Here is a 15,727-nt window from a genome sequence, read left to right on the forward strand (position 1 = left end):
TGCATGAAACCGCAACGGCTGCTGTGCTTTCAGTAACCATAGCCGAAAGTCTGAAGAAAGTAGAAGCAGTATCTTGTGATCTGCATTTTGTATTCGTGTCGCTGATCTTGCGAGTAGATTGTGAATATGTACTCTGACGTGACGTTGCTCTTGGATCATGCGCTAGAGAGACGTGAGGCTGATACGGGGACAGGACGAGCCACAAGCCAGAGGCCACCGTTACCCGCCAAACCAACGGCTCAAGCTCAATCCGCTATCGAAAACCGACCGCCCCGCCGAACGGCGCACCGACGCGGCGGCGCAGTCGAAGGGCGCCACGCGACATGAAGAAGAGCTCGGCGGGCGACGTCGACGTGGAGCTGCTCAAGGCGGTGGCGCAGGCGTGGCACGCGCAGTCGGGCAACCCGCGGCCGTCGCGGGCGTCGGAGACCAGCGGGGACGACAGCGACGCGGCCGGCGCCGGCGCGCTCCCCCGCGCGGGCGCGGCGCGGCACCGGCCGTCCCGGTTCAAGCGGGAGGCCGTGGCCGCGGCGGCCGCTGCTCCGCCCCGCGAGACGGCGTGGGACTTCGCGCAGTCGCTGTTGGACACGTACGAGCTCGTCGCCGTGGCGCGGAGGCTCGAGTCCGGCCTCGTCATCGCCGACCACGCCGCGGCCGCGGCGCTGGCCGTGCCGCCGCGGGAAGCAGGGAAGCGGGCCAGGGAGAGCAGGCGCAGCCTGAGGAGCTTGCTCCTGCGCTCCACATCGAGGAGGTTCGAGGAACCGAAGAGCTAAGTTTACACGTTTAAGATGCGTAGCATCGCAATTGTAGAGTTTGCTCAGAAATGGCAATAAAGGAAACAGAACGATCCGTCGCAAGGATACACCAGCATCCCAAATTCCCAAGTCTTTCGTAGTAGCATTCAGCATAGTTATACACACAGATGAATAGCCGATTCAGAGTAGCACCGAAACTTTTGACAAGAGAAAGATCCTTGTCTGAACGAGCACAGTATGAAATCCAGCACTGCTGCACGTATTCGCGGCATTGGTCGAGTAGTCGACCCGGAAGCATTTCACAGTGCAATTAACACTAAGCAGTACTACATGGAGTTCCGATGAGCCAATCCTCCCTTTTTCTCCACGTGGCATCCGAACCTATGTATTGTGACATGCTTCCAGCTGACTCATCACGTTGGATATGGCCTACGGAAATAGCAAAGTGGCAATCGCTAAAAGGACAACATGAGATTCTCATCTTCCTGTGCTCGCATTAATGCTATGTTAAGATGCTAATTTGCTACTAATTAGGGACGAACCTAGCATAAGAATTGAGAAAGCATCGACCTTTGTTAGCTTCTCTAAATCCAAAATCTGAGTGGGGGAGGGCATATGCCCCCTATAGCTCCTCCCTGATATCGTGGGCTCGGACAACCGAAGGTCCAATATAACATCACGGGCTTGGAAAACCAAAGCTTCAATGTGAAGCGGGAAATTGATGTTCTCGCGTCATTTAAGAGTGAGAGTTGTGGATTCAATCGAATACATTCTTTGTCCCAATTTCGGATTTCAGCGACTCATAGCTTGAGTTGGTTGATGTGAATATGTTGATGCTAGATTTTGACACTTGTTTTGAATCGGCGTCAAAGAAGGAGAAAGGCGGGCTGATGCGGCGGGCTGAAAGCTACGATTGGGAATCGGCCGATTGAAGCTACAGTATTTTGGCCGATTGGCAAAAGGGGTTGATAAAGGTTGGCCGATTGGAGGCTGGAGCGGCTTGGCCAGTATGGGCCTAAGGTGGGCTAAGAAAAAGATCAGCTGAAGAAGGAGATTGACCCATAGGGATATAATAACCAACTCGGATACGAGTTGTGTTTGTAAATATTTGTTATCATTTAAAATTAGAGATAGATTCTAGTCGGTTAGGAAATCCGTTGTAAACAGGCTATAAATAGCCACATCTAGAGGTTTGTAAAAACAACCCATCAATCAATACAACCATTCTACTTTTTCCTCGTACTTTACTTTCAAGTCGGTGACTTCGCCAAAATACTTTTTTCTTTCACGAGTTCGTACGGGTTGGCAGTGCTGCTTCGACACGATCTCCGACCGAGTAATATCTAAGCTTTAACTTCGAGCGCAACGCTGTTGTTTCGTTTAGATTTATTCACTAGTTATCGATATCAGCTAGAATCGTAGGTTTTATCTATTATTTTAGTTTTTATCATCAGTTGTCCAGCTTAAGGTACGAACTGTCGGCTTTTTATAGCTTTCTTTCTTTGTTATCATACAGCCGATTAGATCTATCTCGAGTGTTGTTTCACTAGCGTTGTTTAGTTTGCTCTAGTAGTTTTTCTTTACAATCGCTACACAATATCGATTGTCTTATAGCTGGTTAGCTTTACAGTAAATTGGCCGATTCGACGACGTGTTTTTAAAGATAGATCGGAACTCCAGCCGATCAGAGCCCCTGAAATTTAATACTTTTTTCTTGTCAATCAACAGGTCAGATTGACTGGCACGCCGCGTGAAACGCACCAGGGCGATAACCCGAACAGGAGTTAAGCAGATTCTCCCAGGTCGTGTGTCCGACGACGAAGATCAACCGGCCGATTTTTAGCGCCAACACACTTTTGGCACGCCCGGTGGGACCAAACAACATCCAACATATCAAAGGCTGCCAAGGTCTCTGAAGACAATGTCATCGAAATTACTGAAGTAGATCTCAAGGACGACCAGAAGGAAGAAGTGGCGAGACATCTAGAAGAATACAGGAAGACATACTTGCAATCCTTTAGTCGTACTAGAAGCGGGGAGACCGTCAAGAAAGCTCCTCTTCCAACTCCCCGCCACATCACCATCGCTGAGGACTCGAGGAAGATGTCTGACATGATTCAACAGTCTGTTTACCAGGCTATGATCGACCAGTCCACAGTAATGACCAACACAGTATACAATGCCGTCACCAGTTCCTTGGTCAGCGGAGTAGCTCAGGGGTATCAGGGACCAGCTTACGCCCCACCCGTCATAACTCCAATCAGGGGGCTTCTCAGCGGTACCAAGCGCGTCTCACTCGGCTCCTCAGCCAATACCGATGCAACATAGAGGGTACAACGCTTCAATACCCCTGGGATACAACGGCGCGCCATGCTACCAATCGCAAGCGTCGTCTCAGCCTGCTCAAATTTCCTCCGTGCAATCGCTGCCCTCAAACTCAGTGGAACACCAGCAACGACAGTCGGGCTGGATCCGTCAACCTGTTACGGGAACTCTCCAGTCTAGGCATCATTCCAATCGTCCATCCGGCCGACGGTCCCACAATATTAGCCGGCCACGCTAGAAATTGGGGGGGGGGGGCAGACACTGCAGAAACGCTGAGGGGGTGATGGTTGCTACGATGTAAAAACGGTGCGGATTGTTCCCGGGCGATGCTCGAGGCGCATGCCGGGAACCATCGGGATTATTTCGATTAAGATGGGTAATGATAACCCGATTTAGGTGAGATAATTTAAACGGCTCAAAGCCTGCAGATGATCTAATTGGATTCCGACTCTGAAACTCATCGGTGTTCACACTACACATAACTACAACCTGTAATCTAACATCGACCAAGTGCAAGAGAACACACGTAGCCAGTACAAACATCAGGAAGGGCAGCTTCACACAAGCATCGCAAACATTTACTCGAAGCCCCAAAATCCTAGCCAGTTAGTGTGCATCAACTTGGTAACCATCTCACTATCAGCAAATTTGGCCATGTGACAGTAAAAATCTCACAACAGAATTTGATAATCTGATATTGCAGACCAACCATTATAATCGCTTAATTTGATCATACTTCAAACTACATAGCCAAAAGCAGTACAAAATCGTCGTCGAATTTAACAACTGTGAACCAAAAGTCACCACAGATACAAAGACGATCGAAGCTCGTCAGATTCAGTTTTCGAGTCCAGGCACCTGCATGCGCCGGCTGGCCTCGGACTTCTTGCCGCCGAGGAACTCGTCGGGGACGACCTTGAGCTGCTTGCACTTCTTGGACTTGGCGATCTTCTGGATGGTCTTGGGGTTGGTGACCCGCTGCAGCTTGGTGCCCGTGCGCAGCACGTTCTCCTGCTTGCACTTCTACCGCTCCTCGCGCGCCTTCCGCTTCGCCACCTTGTTCTGCCGGGTCTCCTTGAGCTCCGCCTTGCGGGCCTGGTACGCGCGCTTCAGCGACTTCTCCCGGACGCGCTGCTCCAGCGGGGTCGGCTTCCGCGACACCACCACGGCCGAGGCGCGCCGGGTGCGAGGCTCCTTCCACCGGCGCCCCGACACGCGCCCGGCGATGACGCCGTCGTAGGTGGGCTGGCCGAAGGAGGCCGGCTTCGAGGTGTCGGACAGGGAAGGCATGGCGCGGAGCTTGGACGGCCGGGGCGCGTCGGCGTCCAGGTCCATGGAGTCCGCGGCCGCCGCCTCAGCCTCCTCCTCCTCCTCGCGGCGCTTGCGCTTGCCGCGCTTGCCGCCGAGGCCCTCATCGAGGTAGCGGAAATCGGGATTGAGAGAGGGGGAACTAAGGTGGAGGCGGCGGCGGGCGGCTGGTTGATGGGCTGGGCTGGGACGAATACGACAAGGCAGCCCACCAATTTGGCGGGCCTCTTTTTTCCTGAGACGAGGCCGGGGCCTCTTTTTTCCTGAGACGAGGCCGGGATTTTATATGAGGGCAAATATATCTTGGAGGCTGGAGCCGTAAAATGACTTTGTATATGAAGAAAAAATCAGTGTAAAACTATTACACTAACATTTCGTATAGTCAATTGAGAGAACAGGTACAGTTGTTGACAAGGATGATGGAAATGTTGATCAGAAGTTAAGAAAAATATTGTCCTCTATAAAAAAACGGAAATGTTTCCTCCATATATGCATTTGGGCAAAAATTTACTTTGGTAGTGCTAACAAGAATACAATCAATTCATCAAATCAATACTACGAGCTGGCATCATGACAGCATTCGGCCACTATACATGCACTATGAAACAAAGAGAAGTTCTTCCACCGTTCCACGTTAGTAATCCCGCAACACAAAAGGATATGTTAGTGAGGGCTAGCAAGGGCACAAGAATTGTTTCATATTCTCTTATTTCCAATTAAGAATTAAGGTCACAAAAATATGCGTAAAGGTTAACACCGAGTTTGCTCAGTTACTCCAGACCTGAACCAGAATGGCAGAAATGAGACACCTGAAGATTGTACAAGGGCGTTGCCGAACAAAATGGTGATCTAAAGCTACAAGGAACGAATATTTCGTCAGGACTAGTTACCTAGTCCACCAAAGCAGAACAAAGTTTGAAAAACACACGGCTGGTCGTTAATCCAGTTTGGCAATGACTGCATCCGTGACTTCCTGGGTTGTGCTGGTGCCACCCAAATCTTTGGTTCTGTAATTGCCTTCTGCAATGACACGCTTCACTGCTGTCTCCAGCCGGTCGGCAAACGATGGGAACTGCAAGTGCCTCAACATCATAGCAGATGAGAGCAGCAGCGCAACAGGGTTAGCTCTCTTCTTCTCCACAATATTCTCATTTCCAACGTTTCCTGCAGAAGCACCTTGCTCAAAGACAGCATGGTCCTGACCCACATTACCTGAAATGATGCAGCACATGAAGAATTATACGCCTTCTAAATTCATATACCGCATCTGCTCAAGTACCAAACATGCTCAAGCTCAGCATTGAACAATCACAAAAAGTGCTAACATTTATATCAAAAGAATAGAGGATGCAGTAAACTAGCAAAAAAGAATGTCAAATTATGCATAGATATAAATGCTAAATTAACTATTTTCATAGGTAGGATCCATAGATAATTCATAATAGTTTATAAACGCATACCTCCAGGCATGACACCAGTGCCTCCAGCAATACCTGCAGCTACGTTAGCCACCAGATTGCCATAAAGATTTGGGGTGACCTATGAAAGGAAGCAAACAGCAAACAGAAGTGAGTTTCAAATTCACAAATAATCTAAGAACATTCATTTCAAAACTCTGAGTTGATCAGAAAAGTAGCCCATTAAATCAGTAAAATACAAAGGAAAAATATGTGCTTGACAACAATAGGAGCTAACATGCTAGTATATCAAATTTGCAGGATACCAGTTCATTTCAGTATCCCAATAATCCACGCAAGATTAATGAGATTGTAGGTATATAGCAGGAAGCAGATGCAAGATCAATAATAGTGCATTTGTACTTAAATTTGTAGCATGGGAGATCAACAATAAGTGCATTTGTACTTAAATTTGTAACATGGGAATCCACGTTAAACATCTGCTTGGTGAGAAATAGAGTATAATTTGAGTGATACGAGTGTGTGTGCATACCATAACGTCGAATTGTTCAGGCTTTGCAACGAGCTGCATACAACAGTTGTCCACAATGATTTCATTATATTGAATCCCAGGGTACTTCTTCGCAACCTCCCGGCAAGACTCCAAGAACAAACCATCAGCAAGCTTCATGATGTTTGCTTTATGCACTGCTGTCACTTTTTTTCGATTGTTAAGGTATGCATACTCAAAAGCATACTTGGCAATCCTTTCTGAGCAAAACTTTGTTATCACCTAGCAAATCCATGAGGTGAGAGTATTAGGGAGAAAGATTCATTTAGATGGCAAAAAAAAGGAGCAGAAAAGCAATGTGATATGCATTTTACTTACAATAACACAGCATGTTGGAAAAACTCGGAATGCCAAAAGAATATGTGTACTAAAGGACTCGCAGTATGTTCCAACAAGAGATACAGTGACACATAGCAACTTTAAAAAATACTAGGTTTTAAGACATCTAAACAGGCATTTTTTTGCGGGCCTAAACAGACATATTTTGAGCGCCACTCTCCCTAAAAAAGTATTCTACAGCCAAGTCAAACGGCAGCAACCCACAACATAATACCAATCTTACAAAAATCTAACAAATGAAAGAAATAGCTGGAATTTTGGATCTATTCGTGACATCAAAGAGATGTCACTGATCAAACAAAAAATCAGGTAAATGAAAATAGGTTGCACACAGTACCACTTTTTAAGCAATTTTCTAAGGTTACATCAATTAAGCCATCTATTGGGCTATGTGCAGGAACTGGTATCCCTATTTGTTACTACATATTTGTCAGTTGGATGAGTGGGCCATATAACAAGAGTACAAGACCAATTAAGCCATATAATTACTAAGTGGGTGGTTGACTGACACTTGGAACTTCTTATTTTAGCGAATGAATACATTCACTTCTCCACACATGGACATAGCAAGGTTAAAATTCTATCCTTCGATTAATGTGGCATGCCAAAAAGTAGAGAATAGGACAATGTAGTTCATTGTAAACTCTAAGTCTCTAACATGCACTTTAAGTGCTCAAATGTCAAGATGCCGTTAATAAGTAGCATGAGCGTAAATTTGATAGTTATTGTTAAATGAAAAGCTACAAATGACCAACGAAGACTACTGTCTTGATGATTACATAATCTTAAACACAGAAAAATTGATATACATGGTTTAACTAACACAACAGTAAGGATTGATATTCCTTTTAATAAAATATATCACCTTCAGTGATTCTATACCATCAAGAATGACAGGAAAAGCTTTGATAGGAACTCTACATAACCTAACAAATTAAGTGCATCTCACTTAACTTGAAGATATATTGAAGAAAGTCACCTTAATTCTGTATGAACTATCTCAACCTCACATTCACAGCAAGCAGATAAGCTTGCAGAAAACATAAATAAAGTATAGTGCCAAAGTGGTTTGTCAATACAAAATGTACGAAAGCATTAACAGTACAATTTCTCAACCAAATGTCCAAATGCATCCGTTACTATATTTCAAGATTCAGCCATCAACCTACCAATCAGAAATACTACATAAGTATAGTAACTACTACCTCCAATCCATTTTATTTGTCGTTTCCGACAAGCAAACACCACTGCATGCAGGCCAAAATCACCGTTCGCAATATAGTGAACCAGAGGTAGTAATAAGCATGTTATTCTAACATTGTATGGCTACACAATTAATCGCAAATAAATTTCCCAAAGTAATGAATAAAAGGTTGCAGATTCAACTTCCCAACTGAACTTTGTCATCCTGAATGGGTACACCAGTGAATCTGGAGAGTGGGTGTGTATACCTCTTCTAGCAATTAGAGCAGTAGATTCAATCACGGTATCACAATCTCTAGAAGCTTAGCACATGCTGCATCAGTGAGCAAATTACTTATCCGAGAGAGAGCGATACGGGAAATTCTCCGTACCTTGAGACTCTCGACGACGCCGGGCACGACCTCATGTTCGAGCCCCGAGTACTCGCCCTCGGTGTTCTCCCTGATGACGACGATGTCAACGTTGTCGTGCCTGGTGGGCAGCCCGGGGAGGTTGAAGCAGTTGACGAGCGCGGCGTAGAGGTCGAGCTCCTTGCGGAGCTGCACGTTGAGGGAGGAGACACCGCCGCCGACGGGGGTGGCGAGGCCGCCCTTGAGGCAGACCTTGTTGCGGCGGATGGACTCGATGACCTCGGGGGGCACCGTGGGCATGTCGCCGCGGACCTCGTAGGTCTCGAAGTAGATGGGCGCGTGCATCGCCTCCATCACCTGCCGCACGGCGCCCGTGACGAGGGGCCCGATGCCGTCGCCAGGGATGAGCGTGACGCCGCGCGGGGCGCCGTCCCCCGGGCGGGGCATGTAGGTGACGCTGCGGCGGGACGCGGCGCCGGCGAGGGGAGTGGACGGGGTGGGGGAAGGGGAAGGGGCGAGGAGGCGGCGTAGGAGAGGGGTCGATCGCCGCGCCATGGCCGGGGTTAGGGTTTCGGGGTGGATGCGATGCGATCGGGGATGGAGGGTCGGCCGCGAGGATGCCGCAGAGAGCACTCGAGAAGGCTAGGGGGGAAGAAAGGGGCCGCCGGTTTCCCTTCTCCTGCCTTTTTTTTTTTTTGTTGAGGTACGTTTCCCTTCTCCTGCCTTTGCCCTTGCCTGTTCCATTCTGCGGAGTTGTATACAAAACAAACGTTCATACTACGCGGCATTACGTAAAGTCGCTGATGTAGTGATGTTCCGGGTTTTCTTTTTCTTTTTTCTTTTTTTTGCCCGTTCAAACCTACAAAGAAAATTATGATACATTATTAATATACTTATTATCTTGGTTTTTTATAAAGTTTTCCTTTATTCCTTATATAAATCAAATTAATGAAATATACAATCTTTGAGCTCTTAATACATTCAGATACACCTACTAACCACCGTGGATATTGACTTTATTTGTGCGAGACTCACTTCATGTGAATCAAACTTATCTAACCTATTGCCATCTGGAACCGACAATGCCATATTGGATAAATCCATCTCGCTCGACAATAAACTCATACATGTGCACTATCTGATTTCAAGACAATTAGATAATTATACCATTAGAAGGATATCAGCAGCTCTTCGCAACGTTCAGCGAATTCAGCATCTTCCGCAGAAACGTAATTGAATAGAACTCCCCATGCTCCGTAGAAATACAATCGAATAGAACTCTCCATGCTGAGAAAAGAACATCTAATAGTTCTTGATACTTGCATGTCATGTGGCCTTTTATAAAACTTGCATTTACATTAGCTCCAGCCAATCTTGCCATGTCGGTTGCCATATAGGGATTGGGCGAGGATATTTTGCATTTTCTTTTCTAGGCTAATGCATTTGTCATCATAATCTCGCCCGTAATTTTCTTTCCATCTCACTCTGTGGAGTGCAAGTATTTTTGAAGAAAGAGTGCATTTAACATTGCATAGATAGTTTAGGACGTTCTAGTTATTCCTCGAGAATATTAGCATCAAAGAGTTTGCATCCATCAGGTTATCTCTGAAAGCAGCAGAAATTAGTCCAAATCAGAGTACGGTAACTTATGCAATCACTACCGTCATCGGACTTTGGCCGAACATCTATATGTCGATGACATCCTGAACCATGCTAATTGGTCTTTTAATAGTGTTCCACTGCCATTAATTTGGATAATGACAGAGAAAAAATAGCCACCCAAGTTTATCAATGACTAGCAATGGTAATGTTTGTAACTATCTTTTCATGTGACACACTGTGGTTTGTTATATGATCATCTAACCATCTTTTTTTTTCACATTGCACATCCATATCCTCACGTGTGATGCTCCTTCTCAATCGGTCACTTTTTCTTTCTTGAGTTTCTTCCCATCAAATTCGGTCACTTTTTCTTTCTTGAGTTTCTTCCCATCAAATTCTGTGTGTACAAAATTATTTTTTAATCAATACCATTATTTGCTCTCGCACATTGACATGGGTCAAATAGTCGGCTAGGCACTATGACCTATGTTAACCTGCTTTCTTTGCGCATCTTGATAAACTGTCTATAACAAATGAACACTTGTCTTATATAAGATTCACCATCGCAAATGAACTACTTTACGAAACGTATTACTTCATCACCGTGGATCTTTGTTTTTGTGCTTTCCAATTATGATGCTCATAATTGAAGTCAAATTTTCATGGCCTTAGCGCCTATTTGGATGGACGCTAATAGATATAAGGCCAAAGTTTGCTTGTGAGTGCTTCTTCAGTCCCTTAGGATGAGCGCCAACCCTATTCACATGCCACATACATATTTTTTTCACCTCTGATATCGTCAAATGTTGAACAAAATCAGAGATACCAAGAACCTAGGTCAATACTTTACCTAGCTGATGTTTAGCTCAACGAGTCGTGGCAAAATTCAAACATTTCCCTAGCATGTATAGTTCTTATGATTAGGACTTATGACCCACCAAATAAGTAAGACATGAATGTAAATAAGTAAGACATGAATGTAATGAAAATGGTGTACACAAAACAGGTTTTGCGGGAATCCTAACCGATGCGTGCTTTGGGACCAAGCAACGTAAATGATTGATTACTTGGTCTTTGTTGAGGGCTGTGTGTTACAATTGCGAGATCTGATTAAGTTTATGTCCAATGTATGGTGATGCACTTCCTGACACCTGATTCAACTTCCATCTCTTCTTGTAGATTGATGGCCGTGTAGTTAGAAATGGATCGAGGGAGACGGCCGCAAATTAATCCTTTCATTCCATTATCACATGGATGCACTAGAAAGAATGGAACGATATGGTGTTCGATTGGGTTCGCTAAATTTGACCTATTGTCAATCATGACGATCTTAGATGAATGCTAGGTGACAGATGTGGTTGCTTGGAAACCGGCTATATTGTCGAGAATTATGATAGGAGTAGCTTATTCGCTTGTTTGTTCATGCGGAATAGTTGCCATTAGTTTATCAATGATGGCCCGCAATTTCATTTCTAGCGTGTTTCTCGATTTTATGGAGTTTTAATTTCGTGAAATCTTTGTACTGTAATTTTTTTTCACTTAATAAAATAGGCGCCGTTAAAAAACCCAGAATTACAAGCTCTTAACGGCATCAATTCTCCAGAAATTTCAGTTGGTTGATGTGCTCAACGCATGGCCGGCATCGCTATCACTACGAATCACTTCATGGTATTTTCTCACGGGTATATCCATCGCCGGACACCAGGCACTTCCCGTCCATAGAATTCGCTGCCGCTCTGAAAACCCCCAAGCTCCTCGTGCCGTGTTCAAGCGGTTCCAGTGGCGCTCCGTCCCCTTTCCGAGCAGTGTGGCTCACGAGCCTGAAGAAGTGCTACTGCGTATCCATCGATCTACGTGGCTTCATGTGACACGGACACGGTAGATGGATGCGCCACTGGCGCAGAGCAAACAGAAGGCGAGGCTGGCATTTCACCGCGGCGACGGACGCCGACGAGGCGCGTCCTGGGCCTCACCCCCATTTTTCTGGCCCAAACGCCCCAAAATTTTTCACCTCTCCGACACGGCCCCGGGGCGCCCACCAAATCGAGCGGCTGGCGATTGCTTCCCCGGGCTCGCCTAATCCGTGGCCATTCCCTTATCCCCCGCCCTCTCCTCTCTCGCTGCGCTTCTAGATAAGCAGCGCAAACCCCTACCCTCCCTCGCCTCTCCCTATCCACACCACCCCCCAAATAATCCCCACCTCCCGCTGCTCCGCGCCTCCCCTCCTTCCCAGCCTCCGCCGCCCGCCATGGCCTCCTCCCTCGCCTCGGCATCCACCTCCCTCCTCTTCCCGCAGGCCTCCTCCTCCAGGAGCCGCGTCCGGCTCTCCACCTCCCTGGGGTTCTCCGCGCAGCCGGCGCGGCTCCGGAGCCGGGCGGCGGCGGCGGGCGGGCAGAGGCGCGGGCGCCTGCTGGTGGTGCGCGCGGCGAGGGGCAAGTTCGAGCGCACCAAGCCGCACGTCAACATCGGCACCATCGGCCACGTCGACCACGGCAAGACCACCCTCACCGCCGCGCTCACCATGGTGCTCGCCTCCGTCGGCGGCAGCGCCCCCAAGAAGTACGACGAGATCGACGCCGCCCCCGAGGAGCGCGCCCGTGGAATCACCATCAACACCGCCACCGTCGAGTACGAGACCGAGACCCGCCACTACGCCCACGTCGACTGCCCCGGCCACGCCGACTACGTCAAGAACATGATCACCGGAGCCGCCCAGATGGACGGCGCCATCCTCGTCGTCTCCGGCGCCGACGGGCCCATGCCCCAGACCAAGGAGCACATCCTCCTCGCCAAGCAGGTCGGTGTCCCCAGGATTGTCGTCTTCCTCAACAAGAAGGACATGGTCGACGACGAGGAGCTGCTCGAGCTCGTCGAGCTCGAGGTCCGTGAGCTGCTCAGCAACTACGAGTACGACGGCGACGAAGTGCCAATCGTCTCCGGCTCCGCCCTCAAGGCGCTCGAGGCCCTGATGGCCAACCCGGCCCTCAAGCCCGGCGACGACGAGTGGGTAGACGGCATCAGAGCCTTGGTCGATGCCGTGGACAACTACATCCCGGTCCCCCAGCGGCAGACCGACCTCCCCTTCTTGCTCGCTGTCGAGGATGTGTTCTCCATCACTGGCCGTGGCACAGTCGCCACTGGCCGTATCGAGCGTGGCACCGTCAAGATTGGTGACACAGTCGACATCGTTGGTATCCGGGAAACCCGGAACTGCACGGTGACTGGTGTTGAGATGTTCCAGAAGACCATGGATGATGCCATGGCTGGGGACAATGTCGGGCTGCTGCTCCGTGGTATGCAGAAGGACGACATTGAGAGAGGCATGGTGCTTGCAAAGCCCGGTTCTATCACACCGCACACCAAGTTTGAGTCTGTTGTGTATGTGCTTAAGAAGGAGGAGGGTGGCCGGCACTCGCCTTTCTTCCCTGGTTACCGCCCTCAGTTCTACATGCGGACAACTGACGTGACAGGGAGTGTGACAACGATTATGAATGACAAGGATGAGGAGGCGAAGATGTGCATGCCTGGTGACCGTATCAAGATGATTGTTCAGCTCATCCAGCCCGTCGCTTGTGAGCAGGGAATGAGGTTTGCTATCCGTGAGGGTGGTAAGACCGTTGGTGCTGGTGTCATCAACAAAATCATTGAGTAAACTGGATATGGCATATCCACCATGAGAATTTTCCTTGTTTACTCTCAGCGAAATGCTCCGTAGCTGTTATTATGCTTTGAGTTTTAGGGTTGCTCATGTGAAATTGTAGTATGGCACTTTTTTCGTCAAGTGAATCTGCATACTTTGTGACATTCACGACAATGATACATCCATCCGTTTGCAATTGATTTGGCTAGGAGGTGGAATCTACTGTTACATGTTCAATTCTTTGTTGATTGCCGTATTGTTGTGTTGATAATTTGATATGCTTAAGATGAATCATGATGGTGCCACTGGCACATGGTTGTAGCTTATTTGCTCCTTTAGAGTATAAGCTGCACTAAACTGGATGCTGTCTTGCTTGCTAGACTTTCTTGGCAACCCCATCTTGATTCATTTATAACGCTTCATAATTTGAATCAACTTTCTGCAAATTAATTACTCTGCGTGCAACCATCGTGGCTTTGCTTATTCTTCATTGTTTGTCACTTGATTGTTTCCGTGGACTGTTTTTACTGAACTTGCTTCAATTTATGCTGGAGTAGCGATTTTATTGGCAGTTTAAGGTGGTTATCTCAGTCTATCTATGCATGACAACCACATTAATCCATCCTGTTCATGTGTCCTAGCAGATATGCTGCTTTCTGAAGCCGTTGTCTTCTGTTGGGTGTTCCACATATAGACACTTTGCTTCTTCAATTTTCATTGGACTAGAGCCTAGAGGGGTACCCATGTAACTCCCTGTTGTTCTGTTTTGAGCTCAAGCTGTTTCCTCTCTGCTGGTTTGTTATGTTTGATAATGATACTTCACATCTTTTGTCATTCAAATCATGATCTTGAACTCTATTGGCCTCATCCAATTTTTATTACAAGGTTTGTGTCCCTGAAGCTGGGGGTGGCAATATGAATATGATCATTGCTTCAGCGGACAGTAGCTGTGTATTTCTTTAAGAAATGGTCCTTTTAGCAGCAGACCAGTATGGGAATGAACTGCAATTGACATTCTTGTATAACTGGGAGTGGTAGATGTCCTTGGAGTCACATGTCGTCTTTTGATATTATTAAGGGGGAATTAAGGGGCTCGAATATACTCTCTTCTGTCGTTTGTCTGAAGCAATGCACCAGAAACTGAAAACTGAACATGCATGATCAAAACTGCATGCTAGTCTTCAGTTATTGTTTAATCATACGGATAAGATCATATCAGATTCTTGGCATGTTTACTTCTTCACTCTAACAGCTGTACCTGGTGCTTGACTTTCTTGACAAACCTATCCTAATTCATGTATACTGCTTTGCGATTTGAATCAAATTTCTGCAAAACTAATAACTATACATGTGGCCATCAGGCCACTGCTTATTCTTCCATCTCTTTTATGGGGCACTTGATTGTTTTCATGGAATGCTTTTTACTAAGCTTGCTTCAATTTATGTTGGAAGTTAGTGCATTTTGAGTTTAGAAGTTTTATTATATGTTTGAGGTTGCTATCTCAATCTAACTATGCATGCCAACTGCACTATTCCATTATGTATTTATGTTCATGTTTCCTAGCACATATGGTGCTTTCTGAAGCTGTTAGTTGTGTTCTATTATGTGTTCCATACATAGATGCTTTGCTTCAGTTGTCATTAGATAGAAGGGTAATCATGTTAACTCCCTGTTCTATTGTAAGCTCAAGCCATTTCCTCCCTACTGGTTCGCTATGTTTGAATGATGCTACTTCATGTACCCTTTTGGCATTCGCATTGTGAGCATGATCTTGTTCGATGTTTGTTATAAATTTTGTGGCTTTGAAGCTGGTTTAACACTCTGGAGATGATCACTGGTTCAGTAGACGGTAGCTGTGTATTTCTTTCAGAAATGGTTCCTTCAAGCAGCATGCCAGTATGAGCACGGACTGCAGTTGACATTCTTGTATAACTGGGAGATGCCCATCTATTCCCCTGTCTTCTTTGTTATCACTGGTAAACTTTGTTCAGGACACTGACTGTTACATCTCTGCAACTACAAAGGTACTGGTTTTCATGAAAAGTTAGGTTTGGTTTGAGGTAAGCTTTGATTTCCACTTACCTGTTCTGCTGCTCGTCATGGTGGTTGAGCATACTGCTGGCATGGCATGGGGTCTCTTCAGTCTTCTGTAGTTGTCTGAAGTACTGTGCCAGCAAACTGAAAAGCTAAATGCCGAAGTCGACCGAAATCTCTCCATTCTGGTATCCAGTTCTCG

General features: G+C 46.8%; 3 protein-coding genes and 1 pseudogene across 3 annotated transcripts; 2 read left to right on the plus strand and 2 right to left on the minus strand.

The window, feature by feature from the left end:
- The first annotated feature begins 323 nt into the window (after nucleotides 1-323).
- Nucleotides 324-773, plus strand: LOC101775322. The gene is made up of 2 exons (XM_022828567.1): nucleotides 324-452; nucleotides 513-773. The coding sequence occupies exons 1-2, from the start codon at nucleotides 324-326 to the stop codon at nucleotides 771-773; spliced, it is 390 nt and encodes a 129-aa protein (XP_022684302.1).
- Nucleotides 774-3,692: 2,919 nt separating this feature from the next.
- Nucleotides 3,693-4,960, minus strand: LOC101775733 (annotated as a pseudogene).
- A 109-nt stretch (nucleotides 4,961-5,069) lies between these two features.
- On the minus strand, nucleotides 5,070-8,938 carry LOC101771779 (isocitrate dehydrogenase [NAD] regulatory subunit 1, mitochondrial). The gene is made up of 4 exons (XM_004952916.4): nucleotides 8,270-8,938; nucleotides 6,339-6,578; nucleotides 5,849-5,927; nucleotides 5,070-5,600 (listed from the first exon to the last, which is right to left on the minus strand). The coding sequence occupies exons 1-4, from the start codon at nucleotides 8,801-8,803 to the stop codon at nucleotides 5,326-5,328; spliced, it is 1,128 nt and encodes a 375-aa protein (XP_004952973.1). The 5' UTR covers nucleotides 8,804-8,938; the 3' UTR covers nucleotides 5,070-5,325.
- A 3,078-nt stretch (nucleotides 8,939-12,016) lies between these two features.
- LOC101772187 (elongation factor Tu) lies at nucleotides 12,017-13,727 on the plus strand. The gene has a single exon (XM_004952917.4). The coding sequence runs from the start codon at nucleotides 12,099-12,101 to the stop codon at nucleotides 13,500-13,502; it is 1,404 nt and encodes a 467-aa protein (XP_004952974.1). The 5' UTR covers nucleotides 12,017-12,098; the 3' UTR covers nucleotides 13,503-13,727.
- The last annotated feature ends 2,000 nt before the right edge of the window (nucleotides 13,728-15,727 follow it).

Source organism: Setaria italica, chromosome I (genome assembly GCF_000263155.2).
Source record: "Setaria italica strain Yugu1 chromosome I, Setaria_italica_v2.0, whole genome shotgun sequence".
Classification (NCBI taxonomy): domain Eukaryota; kingdom Viridiplantae; phylum Streptophyta; class Magnoliopsida; order Poales; family Poaceae; genus Setaria; species Setaria italica.